This window comes from Conger conger, chromosome 1 (genome assembly GCF_963514075.1).
Source record: "Conger conger chromosome 1, fConCon1.1, whole genome shotgun sequence".
NCBI classification, from domain to species: Eukaryota; Metazoa; Chordata; class Actinopteri; order Anguilliformes; family Congridae; genus Conger; species Conger conger.
Window position 1 is genome coordinate 69,226,188 of NC_083760.1, and position 21,274 is coordinate 69,247,461.

At 37.5% G+C, this 21,274-nt stretch overlaps 1 protein-coding gene across 2 annotated transcripts; it reads left to right on the forward strand.

Moving 5' to 3' along the window:
* Positions 1-567: 567 nt before the first annotated feature.
* LOC133131236 (homeobox protein Hox-A3a-like) lies at positions 568-20,612 on the forward strand. Of its 2 annotated transcripts, XM_061246496.1 has the most exons (5): positions 568-669; positions 3,955-4,046; positions 14,035-14,086; positions 17,782-18,360; positions 19,821-20,612. In XM_061246496.1, the coding sequence occupies exons 4-5, from the start codon at positions 17,898-17,900 to the stop codon at positions 20,594-20,596; spliced, it is 1,239 nt and encodes a 412-aa protein (XP_061102480.1). In that variant the 5' UTR covers positions 568-669; positions 3,955-4,046; positions 14,035-14,086; positions 17,782-17,897; the 3' UTR covers positions 20,597-20,612. The 2 variants fall into 2 exon arrangements, with proteins under 2 accessions (XP_061102480.1, XP_061102489.1); XM_061246505.1 differs by lacking the exons at positions 568-669; positions 3,955-4,046; positions 14,035-14,086 and adding an exon at positions 15,443-15,687.
* Positions 20,613-21,274: the final 662 nt, after the last annotated feature.

Here is a 21,274-nt window from a genome sequence, read left to right on the forward strand (position 1 = left end):
CACTTTTGTAATTTAGGCCTACATTCCACTCAAACAGGCCTGTTCATCCATGTGTTTATAAACGTCTTGGCATTATACCACAAAAGTGCGATGCACAAGAATCATATTAAACAGCAGAGAACATTTGTATTTTTTAGTGCCATCTGTCTGCTGATATCAGATACATGAAAGACCTAAGCTCATCCTGCGATCATTCGACCGGTAAAATGGCGGCTGGCAGATTTACTCCCACTCGCAGTGGTGGAACAGCCATAAATCCGTTGTTGTTTATGAAAATTTACAACTTTGCCATACGACTTGACGAGTGGAACCTTCTCTCCATTGGCCACTGTTGGTCATGTGGATTGTAATCGTGAATCTGAACTTTTTTCCTCATATAAGCTACTCCCCTTAGCCTCGGATCCAGGATTTTGCTTTGAGACGAACAAAGTCAATGCAAGTCAATCTAAACGTAGCCTGTCTGAGCTGATCTTCGTCAAGAATCTTTCCAAAGAATTAACAACCATATTCGTGCCAAAGACGATTTTTTTATTGCAGTGTGTGATTTTTTTGGAATGTTCCCGATCCGGGAAAGGCATATTCAGCGTGTGTGCTTCACCTGCGAAGGCATAGGCTAAAGCTACTGCTCAGAGATTCTGCAATTCCTAACTATCCGGACTCCACGTGACGGTAAGAGACCCACGCATTCTGGTCATTCATCATAATCCAAACGGATATAAATCTGAAACTGAAAATTTCTGGGTCTTGAACCTAATGAACAGTTATCATTAATTTAACTTCTTTGACTGATAGGATACATATATTGTTGTTTTATATATGTTTCTTGTCGTTGCCGATGTCGTTTTTGTTGTAATGGTTGCCATTTTAAAATCATTATCCGGCCTACTGTTGTTGAACATGTATCCATCATGATCATGTTGACTTAGCATACACTACTAATGCAAACGCATGAAATGTCTGTCTTTACATCACTGTTTTAGAATGGACCCTGTTTTAATTTAGAAAAATTGTTAGGCGTTTGTAAAGCTTGTTAGGCGTTTGTAAAGCTTGTCTACTATTTATGCCACCTGGCGGTGAGAAAACGTAGATAAGGCATGACCGACCCGACCCGAAGTTTGTCAAGACCTTCTAAATTAACGGCATATGAAAGAGCTTTTTTGTTGTTATTCTGAAGAAACATGTTATGACTTTCATTACAATGAGCATGGTTGTCATATAATAATAATAATAATAATAATAATAATACTATGCATTATTATTAGTTGTAGTTGTAGTAGTCGTAGTAGTAGTATTTTATGACTGCTGTTACTAAAATTTTAAATGAGAAAATTGACACACATATTAGCTTATATACAAAAACATTCTGTAATATTGGATATACAGTACTGTGCAAAAGTCTTATGCACCTGTATAACATTCTGTACAGATAAGATTATTTCAAAAATAATTCAATGAAAGGTCCTAAACAAACGTACTATACATTTTACATTACATTTTAGTAATTTGGCAGAATAGTTAAAAACTTAATCAAATCAATATTTTTTGTGACCACCCTTGTTAAAACTGGATCACTTCTCTGAGATAGCCAATGCTGTCCTATCAGCAGGGAGGTCCAAGCAGGTTGGAGAACTTGCCACTTTGCAGACTTTGGTTGGCTCCTTGCTTTTGATCTCAGACAGCCATGATCAACTTTTTATTTAAAAAATAGTCAATTTCTTACAGTAATATGTAAATATAACAATGTCTCTGTAAAATTAAATCTTTAGGAAAATTAATATTTGGAAATCTCAAATGTGTTCTTTTATAAAAAAATAAAAAAATTGCATATATATAATAAAGTCTAGGGTGCCTAAGACTTCTGCACAGTACTGTATATTTACATTCATATACAGTATGTGGTATGGCAAATTCTGTCATTGCCAATGAACTTCAGCTCGTCGGGGGAAAATCCTCCTTAATTGAGTTGAAGCATGATGCACAGAACTTTCACTTGCACACCCATTATATTTAAGGCAGAAAAAAGCCCTACAGAGCGGACCTGCACATGGACAGGCCTCACTAACGACTGCTGAAAAACGGGCAATGTATACATATTTACAGTATACCTTGAAAAGGTCTGAATAGGTTATGGTAATCAAATGCCTTACACAACAATGCTGCTTTAACAATTTGCACATGCTAGCAAGAAAACCTGAAAACTTAATCAAATCAACATCTGTGGTCACTGTTGGTCACAAAAGTCCATTGCCATGCTCCAAATACCAAAATACACATCCATTTGAAACTGTACAACGCCTGCTTAAGAGACAACCACCAATATCATCATATCAAACCTAATTTTAAAGATGCTTTTTAGATTTTAGACACTTGCACTGTTGCATCTGACATGTAAGTTCCTTTGCATGCATCATCATCAAATTTGAATGGTCACACCCAACACACCAGTGGAAACCAGCATAGCCTATAGAGGAGCAATATAAGAATGAAAACACATTGAATCGATATTGCTATGAAAATGTGAGATATCAAATATGTTATTTTTTTATATGAAAAAATTACAGATGGACACTTTAACTAATTTGTATATTTCAACTACAAATATATTAGTAATACATGTAGAATAATATAATTCTATTGTTCTATTACCATTATACTTATTATTACTTAAGTATTATTGTTCGTAGTAGCAGTTGCAAGCACTATGCATAACAAAAAAGGCCTGCTGCTTACAAATACGCACATTCTTAAGGATGTAGGTCAATGATATTCTCAATCAGATACCTGATGTAATGACTATTCTTTACCTATTTAAATACTGTCCATGTTTATTGTCATATTATATGCGCTGTATTGAAGACTTATTTGTGTAACAATGCAGTCGACTTGGCTATCATATCATTACCCTTTTAGTTCCAAATTAGCCTACTGTACTACAATCTGAACCATCAAGCTTTGTAGCTGCATATCAATATCAATGTAGTATCAGTGCTGTTTTCTGAGATGTGTGCGCATCACAGAGGCTCTCAGCAATGAGAGGGAAGCAGTATTTTTTCTCATTTTTTGAATAGTGTCCTTTAAGGCATTCTTTTGTGTGTTAAGTGTATTAATTTATTAGTTTACTAAAAATGAATTGCATCCTCATTTTGCTTATTGTGAGTAAATATATGATATACTACAATGTCTTCCGCCTTCATTTGACCTAGTTCTTAACCATTCTAAAAGGACAATTTGACATTGTATCCAGGGGGTGGCGCACAATGATAACTCAAGACACCTCCAATATTTTCTGTTTGATCATACCTTTGCCAGTCAAAGTTAAGGGGGGCAAAACAAACAAGCAAACAAACAATATTTTTGTTATTTTGTCCCATGTACTGTAAGAGCAGGCCAAGAACCCAATTTGACTTGCTCCAGTTACTTTCAACTTTCTGTTGAATCACACATTTCACACAGACATGTGAATTTTTTACTGACCGGCTTTCTCAAAATAATTTATTTGGGGCAGATTGCAGTACTAATTAAGCCCACCACTTCATAATCCACAAATATTTAAACATATCCGACTTTCCTGGGTCAACATAATTCAACTTGAAATATCATGAATTATAAAATAATTAACAATAAACAAATAATAAACAAAAATACAATGATAATGATAACAGCAGAAAGTAAAATACAGAAAACATTCCTTCTGAGCAGCCATGGGTATTGTAATTTCTAAATAATCTTTACCAGACAGGTGATTTACCAGACAGAGTTTCCATGCAGGCCTTGTTTTTTTGGATTTGGCTTTGAATTTGATAGTTAAATAGTGTGAAGCAGGCTCTCGTATGATGTCCATAAAGAATCACACACTGGAAATGAAGTTTTATGGCTTTGGAGAGTCGATGCCCAGTAATAACCTTTACCACGTACGCGAGTAATCACACTGAGCATTATTTCACTTTTTTGCAGCCAGATTTCCCTAACCATTAAGACCTGATTTTCATCAAGGATGATGGAGAATGGTAACGGAAGGCTCATGGAGATATGGCGATCTTCTCAAGGTACGTCTCCTCTCAGTGTTTATTCCTAAGTAGCCATGGGTACATGCAGTGTTAAGGTGGAACCTTTTAAATAATCAGACTAATATTTTATAAAATGTTACAATATCATTCTTGGCAGAAATGATTGAATCATCATTTTATCATTTTGATTATAGGCATTCTATACATGCCCTTCCACCCATGTCTTCCAGTTAATGTGGAATGCAGTCGTTTCTTCACAAGCCCATATTTTTATTTTATCCTGCTTTCTTTTATTTATTTGTAAAGCTGTTGGCTGAAAATCCATGAATAAACTGGATGCATTGTGTCACACAGACTACTTCTGAACTGGTAAATTTGTAACTCCTGTTAATATATAAGTGCTGATGGAGATTGCTTTGACTGTGCTCCGGTCATACTCGAAGCTAGCTCTGGCTACAAACACATGCGTGATGTTGGGTACTTCTCTGACATTGTACCAAAGTTTAACTTTAGCCTACTTGCCATATTCTGTTTTGTTTTAGAGTATCATCAAATGGGGTGGCACAGTGGTAAAAAAATGTAATCATTGCTCTCAACACATTTGGTGTAACTGTGAATGTGTGTTGTTTGCCAATTTGCAGAGCTTGTTTTAAATCTGTTTGCTGCTGATGGTGCTGGAATGCATTTTTGTTCTAGTTTAGGTTTGGAAGTAGTCCCCAGACATTCACATGTTGGTTTTATCTCCCTTTCTTCCAGACCTACTTGTTGTAAAGGTGGATTTGTTCTATTTTTATTATATTCTAAATGTGAAATTAAAGAACTGGGTTTGGAACCCAGGTAGCTAGGTGCTGTCATTGCACCTTGATTTATTTAGTAATCTATCCAACTGTAATGGACTATACACTAAAAGGCAAGTTGTGCAAAGTTGGTCTGGATCTGCTAAATGGCTGAATGTAGTGAAATTTAGTGTACATTGAGGAAAAAATTGTTAATCCACCCAAGAACTCACCACTCCGTGTTGATGCTGAGTGCTAAATATGAGCCTCTTTTTTGTGATCAACTTTTTAAATATGAGCCTGGTTTAAAGCCACCTCACAGTTGAGATTGTGGTTTCAGTTTTATGTGTCTTGGTATCAAAAAGCTGTGACTGTGAAGGTTTATGAGCCTGAGGAATTATATACGGTGACTAAATGAATAAGCAAGTTAGTATTTTTTTTAAAATGTTTCTGTTCTATTGCTGTTATAAAGTAATGCAGTAGCTATAGATGCAATTGATTTTATAAAAGAATACTAAATACTTAATATTTTGAAAAATATTAACAACTCATGGCATTCATTCAGTGGCATAGACTCAATGAGCTAAAGGAATCATGTTTGAAATTTCTATGAACATCTTTTATACTTTTGTCTAACGAACCGTCAAAGCTTATTAGGCTATATTTGGAGTAGGGCGACTGTATGCCTTCAGCGGTGCTCAATCCTAACGAAATATTGGATATGGTCTACCGCCGTTAAGCCCAACTGCATTGAACTTCGGAAGCCACGTTATCGTTTGTCCCGACTCGACAATTTGACTTGTTTCACTGGAGCTCAGCTCACTCGTTATTCATCAGCTGTTTTGTGTTATGCTAGTGGGTGGCGCATTGGCTCTGCTTTATCTCATAATGGCTTAGCCTGTGTGCTGCAAAGTCTGAGGTGAACTTTGGGTCACTGCGTTTAGAATATAATGTGAACTCCCAAACGACACGTCTTACTATAAACGCCTTGTTTAACAAAGAATGTCTTTGTCGAAGATTAATAAGACAAAAATGCTAATTCTGTCACTTTTCAGTCAGTTTAATGTTGGACTCGGATCATGTGTGGAAATGTAGGTGATGGTAGCCACACTGCCTTGAGAAAAATAGTCGAGTATATGTGCCCCTTTAATATTGTGTGCATACTAAAAATCTTACTTTTTATACATACTTCAGTATATAAGTCTACTATTAAAAGGTGATGATCGAATTCCCACACTGCGTGGGGTAAAAAAATAAAATAATTCCTCTGTCTAGGAGAAAAATATTGAAAAGACAAAAATGTTTATTTTTGAATGGATGTCATTTAAATATAGTAAAAAAACCTCTAAAAAACAATGGTAACATCAACAGCACTTACAACACTAGGCTTTGTTTATTTTAAAATATAAACTTGTACAATTAATTCCATTTGTGATGTAAAATGAAACATAAAACTCAATAAATGAATTGATTAAAAACAATAGAGTATCACAACGATTACTAGGTTCACTAGTAACTGGGATCACTATTTCCTAATTGCCATGACTCTAGCCTATCTTGACTGCACCGGCACAACTGTAGACAAGTGTAATTATAGCAACAAAAACAATTCTAAGGCATATAGTTTATTTTACAAACTCAGCTATAAACACGTGTGGTAATTTGCAATGTTTTAAATGGTGTAATTTTACGTGATGTGGCGGGGGTTATGTTGGTGTGGGTTATGTTTATTATGCAAGCAACAACACGAGGAAGAATAGTACAAATTAATTTGAAAAATTAATGATTAGAAGTGGTCAACGCAAATAACATTGAATTGTGCTTCATTTTCTGATTCATTAAGGATGGCTTATTTCACGGTTTGAGTCAACTGACACAAGAAGAAACGTACGATGGGAGACCGGGGATTATTGAACACTTTTTGATTCAACATGCATAACTCAATGAGACTTTATGCTAGAGCTCTCTTTTTTATAACCTTCCCCACTTGGGTGAGTTGGGAATGGATGTAACAGGAACAAAACATTTGCTTAAATCGGATCCACATTATTAAATTTGAACTATATATGAACTTTAACAAAACATGTCTGAATACCTCAAGTACATTCTTTTCAGTGAAACAAATGAACAATTTTTATATATTTATACAATTATATATTTCAAATAAAATAAATTATACATTTTAGTCTTTAAACATAAAACAGCTTTATAAAAAAAGAAAAGAAAATCCTTTTCCATACCAATATACTGCAATTGTGTTACAACCATCCCCAATGTGGGTAGCCATCCACATCTGTTTTGGTATGTGGGTTTGAAGCTAGCATGAATTTGAAGCATCACATTTGATGAAAGAAACTGGTTACTACATGACTACCATTGGTAAGTCATATCCCAACTTCAAATGTCCACAGTAACAAAAATGTTCACATATCCATAGTAGCAAAGCTGGAAGGTGACAACACTCTTTACAGCTGCAGCCCCAATTAGGCAATGAATTAGATCCAAACTGTTAGGTCAGTAGCCTAATTAAAGAACCTCGTAAATTTTATCGCTGCATACCTCTTTCTGGGTCACAAGTCTTGTTACATTTTAACCAAAAATGCCTTGCTGGACTGCAGCCAATGTTCTACCAATCTTAAGTAGGCCTACCTGTGAGGTGAAAACATTTTTGCGTAGGTTGTGCCTTTTATAGCATATTTGCACAGGAATTGAAGTAAAAATTGTACAGGCCTGGATTAAACAAGATAACATTGAACATTGAATGTTTCAAATTTTGAGTTTTCTTTAATTTCGAACAGGAACATGGACAGAATCATGACTGCGAAGGATGTGGGCCAATGCATGCTTAAAACCCTTGCTCAAAATTAAGGATAATGCATTTTGGTTCAACTTTATGGAGCCTACATTTTAAATGCAATGTATGACATTAGCACTCATTGTTACATCACCATTACTTAACCAGACATGTGAATTTAGCACGGGAATGGTGCTTGTAAGAAAGAACTCTGAAACAGCCAGATCTCCTTCTGAAAAAGACAAATGAAAACACTCTCATGTACAAGTAAGAACAACTTGCCTCATTGTCCCGGAACTGTGAAGAACTAAAGCAACAGGCAATTTTGCAATTATAAGTAGTATAAGTAGATAGGAACTTTTGGTTCTTGGATTGAATTCTGAGTGGGACACTGCGATGGGTTATGTGAAATTTCACTTGTAAATGTTTACCTGTCCTGTAAGGATTCTTTAGGAGTATAGTTGACAGTACCAATACATTGATGCCCTTAAAATAACATGATAAAGTCCACTTTGGGGTGAAGTTGGAGGAATAACAACAAGCATAGCAGACTTTTAAACACTTCTAAATAACAGTGTGGGGAGACTATATATTGCAATCTTGTTTACTACTCCATGCTTGGGCACAAATACACTGTACAGAGTCCAGTGTGAATTAAACTCAAACAGAGTACAGTGCTGTCTCTGCCTCCTTCCTTTTTTCCTCTCTTATTTCTGAATTTGTCTCACTGAATGGTTTCGGATCTGGACAAAATTTAACTTCAGACAAAGTGAACCTGAATATTTCATGTACAGTATTTAATGAAAAATGTTTTCTTGGGCACAGCAACAACTCATCCAACAAGTTACCAAAGATCCCATAAGCACATCTAAATAATTGCAGGCATCTCTACCTTAGCTAAGGGCAGTATTCATGACAATAAGAAAGACTGGACAAAAATGGGATGCATGAGAGAGTAGCAAGGTGGAAACCACTGCTAACCAAGAGAAACGTCAATGCTCGTCCCACATTTTTAAAAAATATATTTAAAAAACAGCTGGATAACCCCAAGCCTTTTGGAGTAATGTTCTATGGACAGCTGAGTCAAAATGTTTGGGATGAAACGGTCCCATTACTTATGATGTAATACAGAATTTCACATTAAGATCATCATACCAACAATCCCACTTTGTGGTGGTAGTGCGATGGTGTTGGGATGCTTTGTTTCTTCAGGACCTGGACAACTTGCCATTCTAGAAGGAACTATTCTTCCGGAGAATGTCTGGCGATTTGGGTTATGCAGCAAGACAATGATCCAAAACACAAAAGCAAGTCCACACTGAATGGCTGAAAAGAAACAAAATTAAAGTTTTGAAGTGGCCTAGTCAAAGTCTTGACTGGAACCCAATAGATTGCTTTGGCAGGACCTAAAAATGAGCAGTCCATGCTCAAAAACAAACTAACCAATTTGTCTGAATGAGCAGTTATGCAAAGAAGAGTGAGCAAAAATTCCTAAACAGCTGATATCAAGTTATAGGAGGTGTTGGATACAGTTGAATTGCTGCAAAAGGTGGTGTAACTAGGTATTAATTTTAAGGGTGAAATTACCTCTTCACATAAGTGATATGGGTGTTTAATTACATCATTATTTCATTCAATAAATTAAATAATAATTACATTTTAAAAAGTGCTTTGTGTTCCCATTGTCAAATATAAAATTTTGTGAGAAACTCTGAACCCATTCAGTGTGACAAAAAGAGGAAGTCAGGAATGGGGGAAATACTTTTTCATAACACTATACACCGATGAGCCAAAACATTATGATTATGCCTAATATGCTGTTGGTCCTCTGCATGCAGCCAAAACAGCTCTGACCCACCGAGGCATGGACTCTGAAGGTGCCCTGTGGTATCTGGCACCACGTTGGCAGCAGATACTTTAATTCCTGTGAGTTGCGAGGTGGAGCCGCAGTGGATCTTGACTTGTTGGCCCAGCACATCCCACAGATGCTCGATTGGATTGAGATCTGGGGAATTTGGAGGCTAGGGCAACACCGTTAACTATTTGTCATGTCCCTCAAACCATTCCTGAGCAATTTGTGCAGTGTGGCAGGGCACATTATTATCCAGAATGCAGCAGCTCGTCTGGTCTTCAACCTTCCCAAACACTCGCATGTCACCACCCTGCTTACTTCCCTCCACTGGCTGCCTGTCATGGCTCGCATCAAATTCATCATCAGACCCTACACCCCTGCCAGACCTCTTCATTCAGCCACCACAGGCCGAGTGGCTCCTCCCCCTCTCCAAACTTCCACCTCCCGCTCACAACTACTGTCTGTTCTGGCTCCACGGTGGTGGAACAAACTCCCCGTGGAGGTCAGAACAGCACAATCTCTTGTCATCTTCAAGTGCAGACTGAAGACGCACCTCTCCCTGTCTTTACCTGTGATATATGGTGGACAGGGGTTAGCATGGGCACTCTGAGGCACTCTGGGGCTATGCAGCACCATACGCAGCAGGGTGCGATGCCTTGTGTGTTGTGAAAAATTCCTCCCGTAGCCATCATTACAACTTTCTGCAACTTGTACCACAGTAACCCTTCTGTCGGTTCGGACCAGGCAGGGTAGCCTTCGTTGCCCTCATGCATCGCTGAGCCTTGGGCGCCCAACACTATTGACCATTCATGGTTTGTCCCTCCTTGGACCACTGGTGATAGGAACTCACTTCTTTACAAAGTATTCTAAGGTTGCAAAATCTAGCAATTTATTTGAAAATAAATAAACTATTATCAAATATAGTCTTTGGAAAGTTATTTGTGAAGAGCAAATTAATGGACAAATGTTTTCCTTGTGCTGAATACATTTTTTACTACATTTACACTAGCCATGATCGCAACAGTGACAAATCAATCATAACTGAAGTCAATTGAAACAATTTGAGGTTTACTTAGCAAAATCTCGAAATATGAATATGAATGTTCATCCAATATGGATGTAAATACCCTAAAATGAAAGCTAAAAATCTGCACTTTAACCACATAGTGACTGTTTTATTTCAACTGTTTGTTTGCTGCGTACAGACTGAAAAGAACAGAAAATATGCCACTATCCAAATGCTTATAGGCTGTGTAGTCCCCCCAATTTTAGGGGACCAAAAGTAATTTGAAAAATTAACTTAAAGTCATCATATTCAATGTTGGTGGCACGGATGGTGCAGTGAGTAGCACTGCCACCTCACAGCAAGGAGGTCCTGGGTTTGAATCCCCGTCGGCTGGGGCCTCTCTGTGTGGAGTTTGCATGTTCTCCCCGTGTTTGCGTGGGTTTCCTCCGGGTACTCCGGTTTCCTCCCACAGTCCAAAGACATGCAGGTTAGGCTGATTGGAGAGTCTAAATTGCCCGTAGGTATGAGTGTGTGAGTGAATGGTGTGTGTGCCCTGCGATGGACTGGAGACCTGTCTAGGGTGTATTCCTGCCTTTCACCCAATGTATGCTGGGATAGGCTCCAGCCCCCCTGCGACCCTGTTCAGGATAAGCGGGTTAAGATAATGGATGGATGGATGGATATTCCATGTTTTGTTGCAAATCCATTGCAATCGGTGACTGCCTATATCCATTGCAATCTACTACCTATAGAAATCATCGCCCTTGGTGATGCTCTGCCATGCCTGTGCTGCAGCCCACTTCAATGGGTATTTGCTGCTTTTGCCTTCAGTCTAGCCTTCAGCAAGTGAAATGCTTTCTCAATTAGATTGAGGTCAGGTGATTGACTGGGCCAGTCAAGACAATTCCATTTTTTGGCCCAGAAATTCTCATTGGATGCTTTGGCTGTATGTTTTGGATCATTGTCCTGCTGATGAAGTGTCGACCAATCAGTTTTGATGCATTTGCTTGGATCTGAGTAAACAAGATTCTGTATACTTCAGCATTCATCCTGCTGCTGTCAGCAGTGACATCATGAATGAACAGAAGTGATCCAGTTCCAGTGGCAGCCATATATGTACAAGACATAACACTGTTTGACAGATGGAACTCCTAGTATCAACTCTAGACATTCTGCTAGCTCTTCTATGTATGAACTAATGATGAAACTTAACATACCTGTCCAAGAAACATTTTAGAAGCCAATTACCTTTGGTCCCCTAAAATTGGGGGATTATGTATAAAATATTCTGTAACTCTTACACCGTTCACCCAATATGGATGTAAAAACATTCAAATTATAAACGGAAAGTTTTACGTTTTATTTCAACTGTTTGTTTCCTGGAGTACCGAGCGAAAACAACCAAAAATGTGTCACTGTCAAAATACTTACGGACTGCACTGTATCAAAATATTCCCATAATTTAATAATTTTATGTGATGTTTAAAACAATTTAACTCATATTTTAGGTGTGTTAAGCGACGCTGAGCTTTCAACACAAACCTATAAGTTCCAGCATCACTCAAGTAGTTGTGGGAAATAAATGTGTAACACAGGTTGAGTTCCGGGTCTCCGCGGACAGAGGAGGAAAGAGTCCTCAATTTGAACTAATTTCAGGCTGTTCCCCATACCATGTTCCACATACCACCAAGGAGCCCACTTTGCGTTTTGTCAGGTAATTATAAGGCATTTGATTTATTTGACTGTCAGACTGTAGCGCGTGGGAGCGGGGCGCACAGAGTGCGGTAGTCACGAGAGGCGACTCAAGTGCTGAGTGATCATCGCACCACCCATTAGGGGCTTCCTTGCTGAAAAGCCCTCACATTGTGCACATTACAACACTGCTGAGGGCTAAACATTCGCTTCCGCCCCTGCCTTAAACCAAACCAATGTTTAATGGTCTATAACTGTATAGAACATTCCGGCGGACTGACATTTTATGTACCTTTGAAGTATATTTTTATGTTGGTTACAAACGGATACAATAAGGCACATGTTTGTAGATTAATTTAAACCATTCGGGTTAGTATATTGTTGGTATTTTAATGAGTCGCATTGAAGTAAACTATGATTTGGCATTGAGTACAATAATTTACATTGTTGTGGAATTGAGAACGAAGACCCAAACCTACTGTACTTATACTGTCCACGCCTTCTTTGTGGCTTCGGGTGTGCTTCTTGAGGCGAGCGTGTCTCACGGATGGATATACTTTCCGAAAGGATAGAGAAAGAACGCTTCCTGTGGTATGATTAATTTTATTTGAGGTGTTTCCGCTGATTGTCTTTGGGGTAACATTTTCCGAGGAAAAGGTCAAACAAAATACGGTTTGAACCTAATGCAAAGACAAGCACGTACACCTGATAGTGGTTTTTGTATTAGTGTTATGTTGTTGTGGTATTCTATACCTGGCCGTAATCTCAGATAATCTCAACACGGATTTACTGAAAAGTAATCCACATACAATTACTTCCAGAAATGATGTCATGTTTTCAGTTTTAATTTTAGTTGTGAAGCTTTATTTTCATTTAAGCTAAAAATATTAGTTAACAAGGTTCATCTGAATACTATGTAGCAGTTTACGAGCAGGTTTTTTTTTCTCTTGTAAATCATCATTTTAAAGGAAATTACTATAGCTAAAGGTGTATATTCTCAAGACAACGTATAAGCAACGGAAAGTGATAGAAAGGACGTACATGTAGTCCATTGGATGCCGTCAAAAGTACGAGAATATAATATGATACAGAGTGCTATCCAGGACCGACACGATCACACACAGGACACTGCGCGATTCGGTGATTTATGTGTCTGGGATTTTGGACGGCGGCTGCCGCGCTAGTCGCTTCATAGATTCGGCTAATGGCTTTTCGATCCAGATTCGATGACTAGTGGGCTAACTTATAAGGATAATCACATTAGCACGAATAATACGAATAACAATAATAATAATAATAATAAGTATGAAGTTATACGTATAAGAATATGAAGTAGTGGCAATAGGCTAATGATAATAATAATAATAATAATAATAATAATAATAATAATAGGAAAAAGAAGACGAAGAATGGCAGATAATGAAAAACAGGAATGATTACATGCCTCCCGATTTAATTCTAGAACTCTAGAACTTTTTTTTCATTTAGCACTTTTATGTAGCCTAAATAAGGCGTTTAACCTATTTTATAGAACGAAAAGCGATGCAATGGTATAGTTTACTTAGGCTAAATACATTTTTAAAAATAATTAAAATAATAATAATGATAATAATAAGGATTATTATTATTATTATTATTATTATTATTATTATTATTATTATAGCTACATTTTAAAAACATGTATTGGCTATATTTTAGGCCTATTATTCGCCTACTTTCACAATTGCGTACGTTATGATAGAGAATACAAAATTGGTAATCTGCAAAGTACCAGAAAAATATAAAACACCGACAAACATCAGATTCTTTGTGGCAAAATATCTGTAAATAAGTTGGATTTAAAAGACAAATAGCCTGGTTCCATACACTTATATTTTTATTTTTATTCGTATCCTGATTTTCCACAGATTTCATCCGTCATTCGATCGGCGGCCTTGGAGAAAGACGGACTACAATTTTGTAAGTTAAATTTCATTTCTATTTGTCAAATTTTAGAGGTAGTTTAGAATTAAAACCTCGCTTACGCTAAACTATAAACAAAACAAGCAACTTGGTGCTCTGCACTTGCTGTTGTTGTAGTCCAGTGGAATTTGGTTCTAAAAAGGAGATAAAACTCACGTTGGTAATATGCACTTGAAAGGATGCTGTCCCTTTTGAAATTAAATTATCATCCCCGGACATTATGATCTGCGGGCATCTTATGGATTCTTCCTGATTTACCGAAATGACTATTTTTGTGGAAGAAGCAGAAAGATATGATTCTTCTCCATTCTTGGGTTTATTTTAGTGAATAGCGAATGCAACAAAATGTGGATTCCCTTTAGCGCCTTTGTTCTTGAGACATTCAACCACGGTGTTAAAGGAAACCCAAATCAGCACATTATAAAACAAAGCAGTACTTGATTTTTCAAAGGATCTTCAGTGAACATCCTAGCCTACAGAAAGCTTTGATAAAAATGCTTCGGGTGTATTTTTCTTCTTTTCTTCCCTCCCACGTTGCAGTCTTGCTGTTTTTGCTGATATCTGTGTAAAAACTGTGCCTTCTGAAGGGCTCTTTTTCAGACGTTTTTATTACCTTGGTGCTCGAAGCTATAAATCTTGCGTGGCAACAAATGACAAAAAGGCATTTGTATGCAGAGAGGTACCTCACTCATATCCGTTATATTTCTTATTTCTGTTTTTATTTAATTCTATTGTTTCCTCACTTAATCTACAGTTATTTGCTTCACCCACTGAAGCATACATTCTGTACCAGGTGTATAAAATGTTTTGAATCTTTTAAGTGATTAGTTTAATGCTTCTCATAATAATTTTACTCCTATATGTGATTTCACATTGAAGCCGCTTTAGTAATGATTTGGTTCATTGATTGATTTAGCCCATTGATTAACACCAGGATGCATCGTGAAAACGTTCAGCACATGCATGGATAGGCTATTACCTTTTTGAGCTTTTGTAATCTACTTAAAGGTAGCCTATCGGTCTTCGGTTTCTTCTTCTCCTCTGGCCGCATGGAATCGGAAGATATATTAAATCTGAGCAATTTATTATGAGGCAATAACAAATTTTGAATGGGTGTTTTGGTTGTATGATGATAGCTTTGCAGACTTTATTGGAAGAACCCACTGCGCCAGTCCTCGGGGCTAAAATACGACTTAATTTGCATAATTTTCCTTGTCTCTGGTGACGCCGTGTTTAGGGGGAGTTCACTGTCGCTTGCAGGGTACTTCTGCAGCGAGCAACATTTTTAAAACAGACCCAGTTCATAATTGGTCAGTTGCTGTGAACCATTATTTCACAACGTAATTTTTTTTTTTTTTTAGTAATACTGGCCTTTGGAGTTAATACTGCTGGACTCCTGACAACGGATTTTTGGCTTTTAGGTGAGCATCCAAGGATTTTTTTCAACGTTTCACCTACTCCTTTGTTGCTCCGATTAGCCCACAGTCTGCCTATTACGATTTGCGAAAGTTTCCGCTGTATGGAACTGGATTCTTTTCATCGATTTCGGCACTGAACGAGTACATTTTGTTGTCCTTTATTTTTGTTCACAGGCTAAGGTAAGCAGGCCAGAAATAGACCTTCGGTTGTAAACTCCAAAGCTATGTCCCCATGATTTATGACCATATGGCTAAAATCTCGGTTCAAGAAGAGTTCACATGCTCTAGTTTCCCGTTGTGCAGGACAGCTATACGAATAACTTTTCTCACTCTCTTGGACTCATCGAAGCAGATTTTGCTTACTACAAGCCCACTTTTTTTGTTCATAATATTCAGAATGCTGAAGGGATAGTATTTGTTAACAAATATCGATGTCATTGTCTGCATAATTCCAAACTTTTTTTTTGAAATGTAACGTGTTCAAAGATTTGGATACGATGTAATTTAGCATTCATCGGTATTGTATGGTGAAAACTGTAAGCATGTTATATGGCTGTGAACCAACCCTCAATGTGTGGTAGTTCTATCTCCCAGTACAGCTCAGGGACATTTTATTGTAGTTCTTTAGCAGTTTTACGGTTTTGTGTGTGTGCGTGTGCGAGCGTGTGTGTTTTTTCAAATATTTTGTATTAATAATAAGAAAATGCTTATTTTAAAAAAAAAGTATAGTATGAGTGGCTTTGTAATACTTATTAAATAATAATAATAATAATAATAATAATAATAATAATAATTATTATTATTATTATTATTATTATTATTATTATTATTATTATTATTAGTAGTAGTAGTAGCATTAGTAATATATAATAGTATAACTATAAAAGTTGAGCAGTAATGTCAGTCAATTTAATATTAAATTGTTTTTGTCTTTGTTGAGTCAAATGTCTGTAGGAGTATAGACATAAATGTAGTGAAATATAGTGAAGTAAATATAGTGAAGTAAAATAAATAAGTAAGACACTAAGTAAGAATAATAAGACACTTGTAGTTATATATATATATATATATATAAATATATATGTGTATATATACACACATATATATATTTATATATATATAGTGATATGTGAACATTTATAACTCACATATTCAATTTTTAATTTTGTAGGTTTGTAAGTGGTCATTACTTTTTCTTTTTTTTTCTTTTGAGAAGAAAGATTTAGGGACATGAAAATGCCTCAACTGAAGTTGGGGAATGCACTGAATTCCAGTAAATACAAGGTTATTAAACCAAACTCAGTATTATTTGCCGAGTAAACAATTAAGATTCACAAGCCATGCTCTCCAAGACTACAGCAGGTTTCTAGGTCCATTGACTCTTGCAACCATTCCAGCCTTTTGACCCTAATACATCAACCCTCACAGTGGCATCAGACAGGAGCCTTTATAGTGGGGCCAGTAGAAAAGTTCAAGATGTGGTCATGGAGCTGGGTGCCTAGTTTTTCTGGTTCTTTGAGTGTTCAATCCATCTTAGTTTTGCACAATTGAAGGTGGGGAGTTTAGTTGTTGCTCATTCTCAGGAGGGCTATAGTAACAGTGTAGGTTCACTCTGTCATGTCCGCAATCGCTTACTTTAGATGTGCTAAGTATTTAGAAGAAGCTGTGGCTTTTTAATAGAGCAAAAATTACCTAGCTCTATTGAGCATCTCATTACTCTGGACAAAGTGGTCTGGGTGTAAAACACATAATTCAGCACAATAGCTAAATGTATTCCGGTTCATCATCATTAAAATCACTATACTTATCACATGTGCATATTACAATACAATAGTATCAAAAAATGATCTCATGAAAGTAGGAGTCCTGCCGCTGTTATCGATACTGCTGCTATTTCAGAAATATTACTGCAAATTCAATTTTCTTGAGCTAATATGCAAGGTAAACATTTAATATAGTCAATATAGTCAGTATTAATTAGTCTATTTAATGTGTGCAGGAGGTTATATTATGCCATAACTTCTAATTAGAACATTAGTTGCTTATCTTTGTATTTTCAGCGTTGTTAGAGCAGTTCTTTGTAATATTTATTGTTTGGTGTTCCACTATCATGCTGTTTTATTTCTGAGTTACAAATCAGCCTTAAGGTAAATCTTCAACATCAGAAAAGTGCTGTTTGTATTTCTCTTTATGGCTTTACATGTCAGGTAGCTATTGAAAAGTAAGATGGATGGATATCTTTCCCTCATTGCACCATGCCTCTTCTTACCCTAGGTCTGTCCAAGGAGGACATTGGCGGAGAGGTGTCACGTGACCGCGGGCGCCAATGTTACACTACAAGGGTGTCAGCACCCTGTCAGTTTCCAAACTAAATACTGGGAAGCAACGAGATGCAAAAGGCGGCCTTTTTTGACAGCTCAGCAATATACAGCAGCTATCCGTATCAAGGAGCAAATGGTTTCAGTGATCGTGCCAATCAGCCGGCTTACACCCCCTCTCAAGTGGAAAATGACCAGCACCCACCTGCCTGCTCCCTGCAGTCCCCTGGCAGCTCAGCTCCACTTGCGGAGACTGGGGAAATGACCGAGAGCTGCATGCAGAGCAGTGCCTCACAGGCCGGCCTCACTCCGGACATCCCCAGCTGCCTCCAACCCCTGACCCTGGACACTGTACCACCTCCTCCGTCTGGTGCTCCCATTTCACCCATCCAAACCCCAACAAGAAATTCCTTTCAGTCTAACGGCAAAAACCCAATGCACAGCTTTCCTACTGATGCCTCCAGAAAACACATCTTCCCATGGATGAAGGAAACGCGTCAGAACTCCAGGCAAAAAACTGACAGCTCCAGTTCAGGTACTGTCACGCTACAACACCTTGTCTTGTTTCCACTTTATTACTCATCTGCACAGTATGCAGTTCTATATACACTCAAGTCAGAATGTATATTACATGTAGTTCATCTAATTGTGTTAATTATGTGTTTCAGAGCATTAGTATTCATTCATCAGCGGCCCCATAGACCAAATGTATCGCTAATATTTTTAAACTGAGGACCATAATAATCTATAAAACTGGCAGCTGGAATAATATATTAATAGCATTGATAACTATAAAATACGATAAGGTTTGAATTTTTTTTTGATTTTCACATTTTGTGATTAGTTGGAATTTACATTGGATCAAACTGTGTTAAACATGTGGAATTATGATATATACACATGTTTTGTAAATTTGTTCTCTGTACTAATGAATAATGTAATGATCATTGTATGATCATGTCCCAGCCAGTTTGAAAGGTCAGCATTGGCCTATACTATACTCACAGTCTCCATCCAGTGTTACCCATGGAATTGTTCTGGCTAGATATCTGCCTTAAACTTGTTTTTAATTAAAACATATTCTCCCATGCTGTAAACAAAAGGCAAAGTGGCACACCAATGGGGGGCAGCCTTACATGTACATGTGTATGTATTTCGCAAATAGTCTCATCCAAAAGTATTTACAGATAGAGCATGTTAAACAGCTATGGCATTGTGTAAAACAAACTGTAGTGAGCTATGCTTCATGCATATTGTAACATGTTTACTGTGAGCATAGAACCACCAACAGCAGTTGATACTTTTAGCTCACTAAGTAGCATATTGTGCTGCTTTAATATGTCCAAACCAGATGCAAATCGTCTTCTGATATTTTTGTTGTCTATGTCACTGATTAACTCAATGTCAGTACACAAAGTAACATAGAAACATGCCCGTGGTATTGTACATACAAATCTAGGATTTAAACCCATGGCAAACAGAGGACTATCCCTGTGATCTAGGTAATGTTGATGCCATACTCTGTGTATAGGCTCTTCCTGTGGTTATGTGTATTGGGTGTTTGCATTTGTTTATTCAAATGTGATTATAGAAACTCATCTTGGTATTGAGAAAGCAAGAAAAGGCGTTTTGGCCACAATACGAACAGTGAATTATTTATAACAACATTTTCTGCAACCCCCTCCCCCCAATGACCAAACCACTTCCACCAACAAATGGGACCAACCACTGTCAGCATTCATGTACCACAGATAAACGATATGTTGATTTACAATTTGCAAACTTTTAAGAGATTTGCTTAAGTCTATCCTGACCTTGCACCAAATAGCTTAGTGTTGTGGAAACAGATTGTTTTTATTTGTAAACATCAGCGCTATAACAGGCTTCGCTTGGCATTTTTACAATTGTGCTTCATTATTAATTGATATTTTTTTCGGAAGCACGAGTTCTATTTCATGCCGTGGTTATTGATGTCGGGTATCTTCTTCCATTCAGCTGAAAGTGGTGTAGGAGACGGGAGTCCGCCAGGATCCGCTGCATCGAAGAGAGCCCGAACGGCTTATACAAGTGCGCAGCTTGTGGAGCTGGAAAAGGAATTTCATTTCAACCGTTACCTTTGCCGGCCTCGGAGGGTTGAAATGGCTAACTTGCTTAACCTCACCGAAAGACAAATAAAAATCTGGTTTCAGAACCGCAGGATGAAGTACAAGAAGGATAAAAATGTAAATGGAACAGCGTCATCCCCCGGATGCCAGTCCCCTCGAAGTCCAGTTGCCCAGTGTTCGGCAGGAGGATACCTCGATTCTATGCATTGTCTCGTAAATCGTTTACAATATGAGCCACATTCACCCCGATCTCGGTCTTCAAATGGACTTCAACAAAATGCATATAGTTTGGCCACGTCATATCCGGTGCATGTGAGCCACTCTCCACATAACTGCCCGCCTCCACAGAAGGGATGTGCGGTGGCAGGCGTGGTCACTCCAGAACATCCCCATCAAGGCAGTGGGGAATATGGGAGTCACTTACAGAGTAGCCAGTTTTGTGCCAGTGGAGGCTATGCAGATTCTATAGCTAACTCACGGTCTTCAGGTTTTGATCTGGCTCACATTACTCATCATGCATCATCTAACATGGACTACAATAGCGGGAGCGCGATGGGCAGCTTCCACCACCATGGACCATGCGACCCACAATCCACGTATTCAGAACTTACTTCGCAATATTCTCAGGAAATGATGCAGGAAGCGCCCAGACTGACACATCTGTAATGAACATGTTGTAGCTCTGATGAAGTGTTCTCACTTTGTCTATTATCTTACCTCTTCAATGTCCTCACTTGATTCCATAGGAGACATTGTTATGTACTAGTAATGCACATCTTACAACGGGCAGCAGATAAGTCTGTTTGTTCCGTAAACACTTTTTACAAAGGCCAATCAGGGTATACGAATCATGATCTATGATATCTTTTTTTTCATTGTTATTTATACTAGCTTAATAACTAGCTTTTTTGCACTTTTGGAGGAACTTATCGAAGGCTGATTGAGGTCTACCTCATTCCTTCAATTGCTTGCATTTGTCATGCATTCAAAAGTATTTATTTTATTCCGAAGAAAATGATATTGTTAGTGCGCAAAGTGCCATATGTACAATTTCTGGTAAGAAGGCATACTACACGTGGGTCTTTGTTGTCGATGCCCCTAAACACAAGACACATACGGAACACAAAAGACAGTTACTCAAAGGATGGTTTATGTAATTTAATGATGCAACCATGAACATGAACAATACAAACATTTTCATTTAATTCATGTTTTTCTTTATAACCCCAAGTGAAATCATCACAATGTATTATGTCTGTCACACACTCCGTGTTGCTCCGTTTAAAAAAAGATAAATAAACAACTATGAATACATCTCAATTTACATCACACGTTGCAGTATTT

Coding starts and splice junctions, on each gene's coding strand:
- LOC133131236 (XM_061246496.1), top strand. CDS start 17,898: ATGCAAAAGGCGGCCTTTTTTGACAGCTCAGCAATATACAGCAGCTAT. Junction 18,361..19,820: donor AACTGACAGCTCCAGTTCAG/GTACTGTCACGC, acceptor TCTTCCATTCAG/CTGAAAGTGGTGTAGGAGAC.